General features: G+C 34.1%; 1 protein-coding gene across 1 annotated transcript in view; it reads left to right on the forward strand.

The window, feature by feature from the left end:
- LOC123704306 overlaps positions 1–12,756 on the forward strand; it is a 142,032-nt gene that overhangs the window by 110,585 nt on the left and 18,691 nt on the right. Inside the window, exons 3-5 of the mRNA XM_045652630.1 lie at positions 4,924–5,068; positions 6,339–6,406; positions 6,954–7,101. Coding sequence (XP_045508586.1) covers positions 4,924–5,068; positions 6,339–6,406; positions 6,954–7,101 — 361 coding nt within the window. The remainder of the gene's footprint in view (positions 1–4,923; positions 5,069–6,338; positions 6,407–6,953; positions 7,102–12,756) is intronic.

Below are 12,756 nucleotides of genomic sequence, written 5' to 3' on the forward strand. Positions count from 1 at the left end.
AGAGTTTTTTTTAACCCATATTTTTTAATGTAAGACCAATTTTAACAATACATAAATAATAAATATGCTTACTTAGTTTGTAAATAATAAAAGAAGAAATTATTATATTGTCACCGATCCTTGATAAAATTTTATGTACAAAATTTGAATTAAATCTGTCCGTTTAAAGTGAGTCAAAATCGAATCTAAAGAGTCGGTTACATACAAACATACAGGTGAAGCTAAAACGCGGTTAAAAAAGCAAATTACTAACCAATGAACCTTTCATTAAATAGAAAAACAATGAACTTAAAAAATATGAATATTTTTCAATTACCGACCAATATGTAGCACTTTATAAAATGGAAAATTAATCACTTTACTTTTGCTTAATTATTTTATGCTTTTTTCCTTGAACATAAGGTTGTAATTCCTATCACAAGGCGGGGTATATAGCTGTCTCGCTCACACTCGTGGTGTGGGTGTGTGTGCGAATGGGATGGTTGTAATAGCAAATGAGCGTCCTTTATTACTCATTGAAAATGAACTTCAATCATATTAGCCGCATATGGGATGGTGTTATGTAATAGTCAATTAATTTCAATTTGTTTAATATTTCGTATCAATATGAAAATTATGTTTTATTATCAAGAAAAGCCAAGTAATCGAAATCCCAAAGCAACTGTTTTTTTTTATATTAAATAAAAAGAAATTTCTTTCTAATGTAAATTATGTCAGATTCTCACGAAATATGCATTATCTATAGCTTACGAGTCATGATATATTCCATTTTTCATACTCTTCATTATACAATATACATCTGTCTCTGTCTGTCTGTCTGTATGTTTAAAACGAATCTCTGAAACGAGTGGTGCTACGATTATTATACGATTTCCATTAATAAGGCTTAAATTGTTATACTTTTTAAGAAAATATCAATCGATAATACTATTATATTATCTAGCTAAGTTTAAACTATTTTAAGCGATTCCAAAAAGTTCGTATTTTAACTTCTACTGGATGTTAGATATAAACCTATCTACACTAATATTATAAAAAGGAAAACTTTGTTTGTTTGTTTGATTGTAATGAATAGGCTCATAAACTACTGGACAGATTTTGATGAAATTTGGCACAGACAATCTTTAGACCCTGAGAAAGAACAAAGGCTTTTTCTTGCGAAATATGTACCACGGGCGAAGCCGGGGCGGACGGCTAGTATAGTATAATATAGTAGGTATTTTTTTATTGTAAATGACGTCATGTTATAAAAAATATAAGAAAGTGTTTAGAGTATATTTAACTAATTAACTAAATAATATTCGTGTTTCACTCTTGCATAATCATAATCAGAAAAGCAATTACAAAATCTTTTGACGCTCGTTTTGTTACATGATGTAATTATTTCATAAAATAATATATTAATGCTCATTACGTTTCAATGTGAAATTTTATTTTCTACCTTTTTGCTAAAATATCATCGAATTTTATGCATTAGTTGAGTTAACCTAAATATGAAAGTACTTCTAATTATATTAATGTGAAAAAATAACTTATTTTTGTTGGTGTGCGATCAAGTCGCTAAGGATGAACAGATTTTGATGAAATTAAGCAATCAGACTAGACATAAATTCAAGGAATCTGTATTTCAGGTACCTAAATTTTTTGTCCCACTTATAATAGGTATTTCTATTACATCATACCTATATATATAATTATCTATGTATACTATAAATCGTGCTATAAATAAAAAAAAAATTACCAGTACTACTGAACGTATTTTAATGAAACTTAGCCGTTGTGTAGATTATGTACCTCATTTTTTCCGCGGGTGAAACTACCAAAGACAACTAAAAACATAATTAGCTTTATAAACGTACCTATTCAAAAATAAAATTAAAGACCTATGTATTTAAAATATAATTTACCAATAATCGTAAAAATCAAATCAAAAACTACCCTATTTACCACTTTTAAAAAATCAAATGAATTCCCAACGAGCCCTCACGGTTCATTGAACCCCATCAATCCAGTCTAGAACTGAATCTGAACCACCTGGTGTCTAACAATATGTGGAAAACAATAGGCGTTATTACGTATGTATGTTTGTGTGGACTGGGTAACGAGCGGAAGCGATTTTTCGATAGTTGAAATAATTTAGTTTTTATATTAATATTTTTTTCTTAGAGACAGCGGGGAGTGATTAGCTTAGCTGGAGGCTGGTTAAAAAGACTTTGCTATTAATTCATCTCTATTCCAAATTTCATACAAAAAAAAAAATAGCCATTTTACTTGTTAATATTACAGAAAATCCATCCATCTAAAGTAATACATTAACAATTTTTCCAGCTACGTATTTGGACCAAAAAATATTGTTCTTCGTGTATTTTCCAAGGAGATGCAGTAGGAGGTATACATTTAGGAAACCGATTACATTAAAAATGAAACATCGGATTCCAATACATAGGTATTGGAATCCGATGTTTCATTTTTAAGGGACTGTATACCTACTTCATTTATTTAAACATTCGTGAATTTATTTTCTTAAGCCCGGATATGTAGCCCGGATAACCACCATAAATCACCATAATCTTTAATATATATAAATCTCGTGTCACAATGTTTGTCCTCAATGGACTCCTAAACCACTTAACCGATTATAATAAAATTCGCACACCATCTGCAGTTTGATCCAACTTGAGAGATAGGATAGTTTAAATCTCAAATCGTTTTAGAGAAATCGGGCGAAGCCGCGGGCGGTAAGCTAGTATGTATATAAAATTTTGAAAGAAAGAAAGAAAGAAATTTTTTCTTTCTTTCTTTCTTCTTTCTTAAAATTTTGTCTGCCCAGTGGTTTTGTAGATACATTATTGACGCACATACAAGTAGACAAACGACAGGATAAATTTTAAGATTTATTTTATTTTATTTTATTTTTATTTTTCGTTTAAAATTTATTTAAAAATGAATCGCTTCTAAATTGCACCGAATGCAATAATATTTTTCATATCGCGTCAATTTTAAAATACCTAGGAACAATAAAGTATTGTATTTAGGAACCAAAAAGGGACCTAGGTACGCTAGACCCTTTGTTAATTGCTTTCAACAATCAACTAATGAATTTCAAACGATTTAACCGACTGAAAAGAGGGGTGTAATGAACTTAACGTGTGTGTTTGAGTGTAGTATTCGTATGGATGAATCGATTTTAATGTGGTTTATGAAAACGAAAACTTTTGTAGAGAGGGTTATTCTTGTTTGCTAGAATTAACTGCCATATTATTGTAGCTACGGGTTTTCAGTTAAATTTTCGTATGACAAGTTTTATCAAAATCGGTTCATTGGTTTAGCTATGAAATCGTGACAAACATATTTTCACATTATTAGATAGGTACTATAAATTCGTTAGCTACATCCTATTCTTGTTTTTCTCATATAAAATACAATTTATTAAGACAATAATTGCAAAAACCGGGTGAAGCCAGACTGAACCATTAGCTACAAAGCTTAAAAAATTATTTCAATACTGTAGTAGGTACTGAAATTTGCATTTTTAGCAAAAACATGTTTTGCACTCATTAATGTTATTCACTTATATTTAGCATCGTAAACAACTTAGGTTTACGAAGCCTGGCTAATAGTCCAGGTAAAAAACAAGGTGTTATGTGTATGAATATTTAGTGAAAATACTCAAACTCAAACATTTATTTATTCAATTAGACTTCTTCTAAAAGCACTTTTAAATTGTCATAACATATCGTTTACCATCATTTTTCGTTTTGCATTTATTTTCCCTTAAAATATGCGATAAAAAATAAAATATGTAAAATATTGTTTGTGGTCACAATAGCAAAAGGAAGAAATGGATTTTTCCTTTCATGACCTTATAAAAAAAATGTTGTCATTTTTTATTCGAATGAAATTTAATTAAATTTCACTTTTGGTCTTGTTCTCAAAATAAGAAGTAATATTTGTTCAAAATATTGATTTGATTTATTTCACTTGACTAGCCGGTTGGCTTGGTTGGTAGTGGCCCTGCCTTCCAAGCCAGAGGTCGTGGGTTCGATTCCCACCCGGGGCAAATATTTGTGTTATGAACATAAATGTCTGCTCTGTGTCTGGGTGTTAATCCATACTAATATTATAAATGCGAAAGTAATTCTGTCTGTCTGTCTGTCACTCAATCACGCCTAAACTACTGAACCAATTTTCATGAAATTTGGTATGGAGATATTTTGATACCCGAGAAAGGACATAGGCTACTTTTTATCCCGGTAAAATGACGCAATCCCGAAAATCCCACGGGAACGGGAACTATGCCCGTTTTTCTTTGACTGCGCGGGCGAAGCCGCGGTCGGAAACCTAGTTATCTATGTAACTAGTTATTTATTTAAAATTATATATGTATGTTTATCAGCCATCTGGTTTCCATAACACAAGCGAAAGCTTAGTATGGGATCAGATCGTGCCGTGTGTGAACTGTGAAAATTGTCCCGATATATTTATTTATTTATTCCTAGCTTTTCGCCCGCGGCTTCGCCCGCGTTTTCAAAGAAAAACCCCGCATAGTTCCTGTGCCCGTGGGATTTTCGCGCTAAAACCTATCCTTTGTGTTAATCCAAGTTACCCTCTATATGTGTGATAAATGTCATTGTAATCGGTTCAGTAGTATTTGCGTGAAAGTGTAACAAACACACACATACACATCCATCCTCACAAACTTTCGCATTTATAATATTAGTAGGATTTTAAGCTATTGCATAGCTTCTGTCGCGGGCCTTGAGCGCGGGGACCGAATCGAGAAATTCCGTAACGAAAAAACCTCACGCTCCCCACTCGACGGGCGGAGGTGTGGCTTGAAGGCATAGCATGCAATAGCGCAACCGCCCCAGTCCCCGAGTGCCGCACGTCGTTTTTATTTATTGAGGTTTCTCTATATTCCAGGTGGCTGCAGCTTCCCCTCTGAGTGGACGGGCAGCTGGTTCCAGTCGGGGATACCGCAGCTGATTGGAATTAACTCCACGCACATACAGACGAAGGGGGAGTGTTCAGAGACGGAGTCGTATGATAAGTTCCTGCTGTATGACAGGTATGTTTGGAGGACTACCACATACTATACTAATATATCTTAATATATATAAATCTCGTGTCACAATGTTTGTCCTCAATGGACTCCTAAACCACTTAACCGATTATAATAAAATTCGCACACCATGTGCAGTTCGATCCAACTTGAGAGATAGGATAGTTTAAACATGTAGGTACCACGGGCGAAGCCGGGGCGGACCACTAGTAGTTATATATAAATCTCGTGTCACAATGTTTATCCTCAATGGACTCCTAAACTAACCGATTATAATAAAATTCGCACACCATGTGCAGTTCGATCCAACTTGAGAGATAGGATAGTTTAAATATATCAATACTCAAATAGTTTTAGAGAAAGCGGGCGAAGCCGCGGGCGGTAAGCTAGTATACTAATAATAATTTTTATTAACTAGCTGATCCGACAGACGTTGTCCTGTCGTAAATCAAAAAGTCAAACGCGTGAAGTTTATATGGCCGGTATTTTTCGCATTTGCTTAATTTTTGTCGCAAATATCTTGAATTTTTCTTTCATAAGAACCTTCTCCTAACAATAACGAACACATCGAAAGTAGAATTATCGAAATCGGTCCAGCCGAATACGCGTGATGCCGTGACCAAGGGAAATAGGGATTCATTTTTATATATATACTGACTAGCGGTCCGCCCCGGCTTCGCCCGTGGTACATATTTCGCAATAAAAGGTAGCCTATGTTCTTTCTCAGGGTCTAAAGATTGTCAGTGCCAAATTTGATCAAAATCGGTCCAGTAGTTTATGAGCCTATTAATTACAATCAAACAAACAAACAAAGTTTTCCTCTTTATAATATTAGTGTAGATATTCGAAACGTAGCGGATGGATTGCATATTAGGTTGAATGTAATAATAATGTACTGCGATTTTACACAACTGCCTAATTGATATAGTCAGTTGATAACAAATCACAACCAGTCACCTATAAACAAAGTGAGGGTAGTTGGGTCAAACGTTGAAAGCATCGAAGCGCGATCCGTTTCCATAACTGATTATTAACAAAAAAAGTTTCACTGCAATCGAACAAGTCTTTACTAAGATATGAAAAAATTGATAAACGTACAAAATTGTATTTTTTAAATAACAATTAGTTATTAGATATTAAATATACATACGTATACCTATAATAGGTAGTCTTGTTTACATTTAATCTCACTTCAAATGACCTAGTCACAATAGACTGGTCGCCATGAATAAATATATTCTGTGCCATTATTAATTAATTAATTCATAATTTCCAGGAGCTACAACTGCTACAGGTGTATGGTGATTCACGAGAAACACAAATATGTGCTGCAGTATAAAGAAAGTGAGTAGTAATATCTGATAATAAGTACCAACATAAGTGCTGATTTACACAGGGTCAGTAACTGACTACAAATTCGAGGCAAATCAGTGCTGACCCGAAAAAAAACCCTGTGTAAACAGATTTGAAGTCAGTACTCTGTACTTGCTTGCTTGAAGTCAATGAAAACAGTTAAAGTCACTTTTCTACTGACCCTGTGTAAATCAGCACTAATAAGTCGAGTTTAATGGATTCAATGTATGTTGAAAGTATTTACCAAATAATTCTACTAAATTCAATATTTCTTGCCCAATTATTGATCATTATTTAAAAAGACTAAATTGACTGTTGCACTGTTGGCTGATACTAAAAGTAAAAAAGAAATACTGGACTTCGTTTGAACCATTTTATCGCATAAACTATGGTTTATTTACTGTCTCCCATTTCTTCATACTAACCCTAAAACAAATACGAAAAATATCATTTAAATAACTATATCTCTCGTCTCCCATTCTAATAACATTCAAGTAAGTATTTATTCTCCCGTCTAATAATTTAAACTATCTTCCAGCATACTGCAGCCTCAAGGATTCATTATCCTCTATCTGCGACGAGATAAGCGGTGACGCGCCACTATACTCGATGTTCAGAAAGGAACCGAGTCCGACACCGCAGCCCTGCCCGTTTCACCCGGCGCCTTTCACTTTTACGTATAATAGGTAAGTTGTCCTACAAGATATAAATGGAAAATTTTGTGTGGATAGAATTATCCTAAAGCCTGAGTAGGATAAATAGTCGAAAAAAACCCACCGGCACAATAATCTTACAAAATATAAATATCAAATATCATGTAGATGATAGGTACTGTGTTTTGTAAAAACTTGGTTGCTAATTCTTATATTCTAAATTATCCAACAGAGTATAAATCAAATTTAAATACTTTCTACTGTATTTATGTGCCGTAAAAACTTGTTGAGTTCATCTGACTATCCTTATTATCATACAAGATATAAATGTATAGGTTCTGTGTGTAAACTGTAACTATGTTGCAAAAATTGGTTGCCTGTAAAGTCGGTATACGGGCGAAAGTTTTACGTGACAACGACTTTTTATGTCTGTCTCTCTCGCTCTTAGGCGGGCTAACCATACCCGAGTGGAAGGGACGCGTGCCTCTCACTCGCTCTCATTGTGAGCGCATAACGTGAGCGGAGCGTAACGCAGTTTCTTGAAGTGTCACCCGGCAAACCAATTTATAAGACGTTGTCACGTCAAAAACTTGTCGACGTAATCCTGTATACCTTGCTATAAATGAAAATTGAATAATCCTACAAGACATTACCGGCCGTTGTGTGGATGAATGTTTGTTAACATTTGACTTGTGTGTTGATTATTATCAGAGATAGAATAGCATATACCCTGTGTTATGTCTGTAACATAGGTGTAGCATAGATGTTTTTTTTTAATTATTATTATTTATTCCCAAAGAAAATCGATAATTTTAAGAAAAAGAACAAAAAGTGAATTACTTTCACCTAACACAGTGTAGGTGCTGTGCTGACGCAGGATTTTCGGCCGCGTCGCACAGTCACATAGCGTCGCCCCTCAGTTGTCCCATAGCTCGCGCCACCGACCCACGTTTTGTAGTTAGAGAATATAAATAGTATATTTTTGTGTAATTTAGAAGAAATATAAAATTTAATTGGCCGGTATCTTTAATTTCATCTCCCTACACACAGCTACACTAAATTGGTGACCCCGACGTGATCTCGACCGGCGTGATATATCGACGTGAGTGTGTAGTAGGGAGAATAAATATTCAATTTTAATATATAAATATATATATACGGACAACTCAAGAAGAAACTACAGGGCGGTGGCAGCGGTAAAATTTAAATAACTAAATAAATTTAATAACACATAAAGTACATATAAAAATTAAATATCACCATGGAACCGGTTAAAGAAGAATTTGCAAGTTTATCGTCAATCTCCATTACGTCCCGCATCCCAGATTTTTGGAAGAAATCGCCGAAAATATGGTTTATACAAACGGAAGCAGTTTTATCGCCACAGAAAATGTCAGATGAGGCGAAATATCAAATAGTAATTTCTAAATTAACGCCAGAAGTCATCGAGCAAGTCACGGACATTTTAATTAGCCCGCCGGAGACAGGAAAATATGAAAAATTAAAAAGAAGATTATTACAAATTTTTGAAGAATCGGAAGATCGACAAATAAAAAAATTAATTGGCGAAATGGAATTGGGTGATCAAAAACCGTCACAATTAATGAGGAAAATGCAAGATTTGGCGCGTGGACGAGTAACAACAGAAACACTTCTAGTTTTATGGCAAAATTTATTACCGCCGGCAATAAGAGCTGTGTTAGCCGTATCCGAGAGTAAAAGTGAAGATATTTTGGCATCAATAGCAGATAAAGTTATGGAGAGCATGACACCCTTAAACTCGGTATCAGCAGTTCAACAGTCCAGTTTAAGCAACAGTCCAGAAAATAATTTGATTGGTGAGATAGAAAAATTAAATAATCGACTGAGAAGATTGGAAACAAGAAATAATACATCAAATTTTAGAACGAGGTCACGATCCAGGTCAAGAGGTAGATTTCAACGTAATCAAAGGCATAATCCCAATTGGCTTTGTAAATACCATTACAAATATAAAAACAAAGCGACGAAATGTGTGAAACCGTGCAACTGGAAACCTAGTCAGCGTGAGAAACCAGCGGAAAACTAGCATCGGTGCAGCCAGCGACGGGTGCCTGCGACCGAGTCTACAGAAATAACCGTCTCAGTGTTTTGGACAGAAATTCAGGACTAAACTTTTTAGTTGATAGTGGTGCAAATGTGTCCGTCATCCCGCGTAGTGTGGTGTATGGTAAGGTTTATGCAGAAGGTAATAAATATAAATTATTTGCTGCTAATGGAACGGAAATTAAAACATATGGTATTCATTTTTTGTCTCTAGATTTGGGTCTGAGACGACCGTTCCGTTGGATTTTTATATTAGCGGATGTAAAGCAACCAATTATTGGTGCGGATTTCTTAGCTAATCATAAATTATTAATTGATTTAAACGGACGTAGATTGATTGATCAAGTAACTAATTTGAGTACTAAGGGAAATATCTCAAATTCTACTGTGCCCACTTTAAAAACAATTATGGAATGTCCATATTCCGATTTATTGAATAAATTCCCTGATTTAACTAAACCTATTTCTTACAAAGAGACGCCAAAACACGATGTTTGTCACTATATCGAGACGACAGGACCGCCGGTGCATGCGAGAGCGAGGCAGCTTCCTCCTGACAGGTACGTAAAGGCTAAAAATGAATTTATTGTTATGCAAGAGTTAGGGATTTGTAGACCGAGTAGTAGTCCTTGGGCAAGTCCACTACATATAGTTCCAAAAAAAGATGGTAATATTAGGCCTTGCGGTGATTATAGACGTTTAAATGCAATTACGAAACCAGATCGTTATCCAGTACCACGTTTACATGATTTTACATATATTTTGGGTAATAAGAAAATTTTCTCTAAATTAGATATTAATAGAGCCTATAATTCTGTGCCTGTTGCAGAAAATGACATAAAAAAGACAGCAGTTATTACACCTTTTGGTTTATTTGAATTTATGCGTATGCCATTTGGTTTGCGAAATGCTGCGCAAACTTTCCAACGTTTCATGCAAGAAACAGTTTTAAAAGGTTTAGATTTCTTATTTATTTATATCGATGACGTCATTATCAGTTCAGAATCAGAAAGTTTGCATAGAGAACATTTAGAGCAAGTTTTTGAACGTTTTAATCAATTCGGTATAACTATCAATTTTTCAAAATGTAGTTTTGGTCAGCAAAAATTAGAGTTTTTAGGTTATGAAGTTTCTACCGAGGGCATTAAGCCGCTCGAAGACAAGGTTAAAGCAATTTTAGATTTTCCTAAGCCTAGTACTATAGAAGAACTTAGAAGATTTTTAGGCATGTTAAATTTTTATAGATCTCATATTCCTCACTCGGCTGAACATCAGTCAGAGTTAAATAAATATCTTGGTAGTGCGAAACGGAAAGACAAAAGTAAAATTAATTGGAATAAATTAGCAGAGCAAAATTTTGAACAATGTAAGATCGATTTGAAAAATGCAGTTTTGTTGACATATCCTTTTTTAGATTCTCCATTGTCTCTTATGACTGACGCTTCAGATACGTGTATAGGTGCAGTTTTACAACAAAAAATTAACAATATTTGGCAACCTTTAGGATATTTTTCACGTAAACTTACGGAAGCTCAGCGTAAATATAGTACCTATGATAGAGAATTGTTAGCGATATATTTATCAATTATTCATTTTCGCAACATGGTTGAAGGGCGCGAATTAATAGTTTATACAGATCATAAACCACTTTGTTTTGCATTCAGTAAAATAGGTACAAATAGGGAAACTGCTCGAAGAACTAGGCAAATTATGTTTATTAGTGAGTTTTGTACAGATATTCGTCATGTAACAGGTAAGGAAAATATAGTCGCTGACACGTTATCGAGAATTGAAACAATAACATGTCCCACCGTGTTAGATTTCGCAGAACTCGCCCGAGCGCAGGAAACGGATGAACAACTTGCAGAAATGCGACACCGGTCAAACGTAAACAGTCAATTTACACTTAAGGGTGTTGCAATGTTCGATTGTAATAAACAAATTTATTGTGAAACATCCACAGATAGAATTCGACCATATTTACCTAAACAATTTCGACGTTTAGCTTTTGATGCTGTGCATAATTTAAGTCACCCGGGTATTAGAGCCACAAAAAAATTAGTAACAGATAGATATTTTTGGCCAGAAATGAATAAGGATATAGGAATTTGGTCTAAAACATGTATTAAGTGCCAAAGAGCTAAAGTCTCAAAACATACTGTATCCGATTTAGGAAGTTTTCAAGGCTCGAGCCGTTTTGAGCATATACATATTGATCTTGTAGGGCCATTGCCAATTTCATCAGAAGGGTTTAGATATTGTCTAACAATCATAGATAGGTACACCAAGTGGCCCGAGGCTTTTCCTTTAAAAGAAATTACTGCGGAGACTGTGGCAAAGGTGTTGTATGAGGGTTGGATTTGTAGGTTCGGTTGTCCCCTTAGGCTTACAAGTGACCAAGGTCGACAATTCGAAAGTAATTTATTTAAGCAGCTTATGTTATTAATGGGAATACAAAAGTTGCGGACCACCCCATATCATCCACAGAGCAACGGTGCAGTAGAGCGTTGGCATAGATCTTTAAAAGCAGCGCTTATGGCTCGTTTAAATTGTAATTCATGGGTTGATGAACTAGCAACAGTATTGTTAGGGTTACGCACAACTGTAAAATTAGACACAGGCGTAACTGCAGCTCAAATGATTTATGGCAGTAATATAAGGCTGCCTGGTGATTTTTATGACACAAGTAATATAAAACCGTGTGACGAACATAGTTATGTTGATAAATTGAGGTCGATTATACACAGTATGAAACCGGTACCTAGAATTAATAAATTACCGTGTAAAATGTTCATTCATAAAGATTTAATTGATTGCGAATATGTATTTTTAAGAAATGACACCGTACGGAAACCATTACAACCGCCGTATGATGGGCCATATCGTGTCATTAGTAGAAAGGATAAAACTTTTAAAATTCAATTATTGGACAGACAACTTAACGTTTCAGTAGATAGGCTAAAACCTGCATACGTTTTACCTGATGATAATAATATTGTGACTAAGTTCACAGGTAAGTCTGTTAATATGAGTGATAGTAAAATTAATGATTCGCTACATACAAAAAAGGTAATTAAAAAGGTAACGTTTGAGACAGACAAATCCAGCTGTAAAAATTATGTTACACGATCAGGGCGAATACGAAAAACGCCAAGTAAATTTATGTTTTAATCATGTACATAGCCATTGTTATTGCAATCATGCAAAGTTGCAAATTGTATGTTGTTGTTTTAGGTCACGTAATTCTTTGAATTTAAAGAATGGTTATATTTAAATATTTTATTCAACATTTTTATTTTCAAACTATATACAACTAAATATATACATTTTATACAATTATTTTTCTATATACAATATTTTACAATTTTACTATGGGATTAAATCAAACCAAGGAAAGTGTTGTCATTAACGAAAGTATTTCCAATGTTTCAAAGCTGGAAAATAAAATTAATATATTTGGAATCGTAATAATTTTCATTGCAGTTATATTAACTATTTTTGTTTGTTGTGTTTTGAAACAACAGTGTATTAAAGTTGCTAGTAATTGGTTTAAAAAAGAAGTTATGAGTACTACTAGCTTATCTGTTCCTGAAATCAAGGTGG

Source organism: Colias croceus, chromosome 29 (genome assembly GCF_905220415.1).
Source record: "Colias croceus chromosome 29, ilColCroc2.1".
Lineage (NCBI taxonomy): Eukaryota > Metazoa > Arthropoda > Insecta > Lepidoptera > Pieridae > Colias > Colias croceus.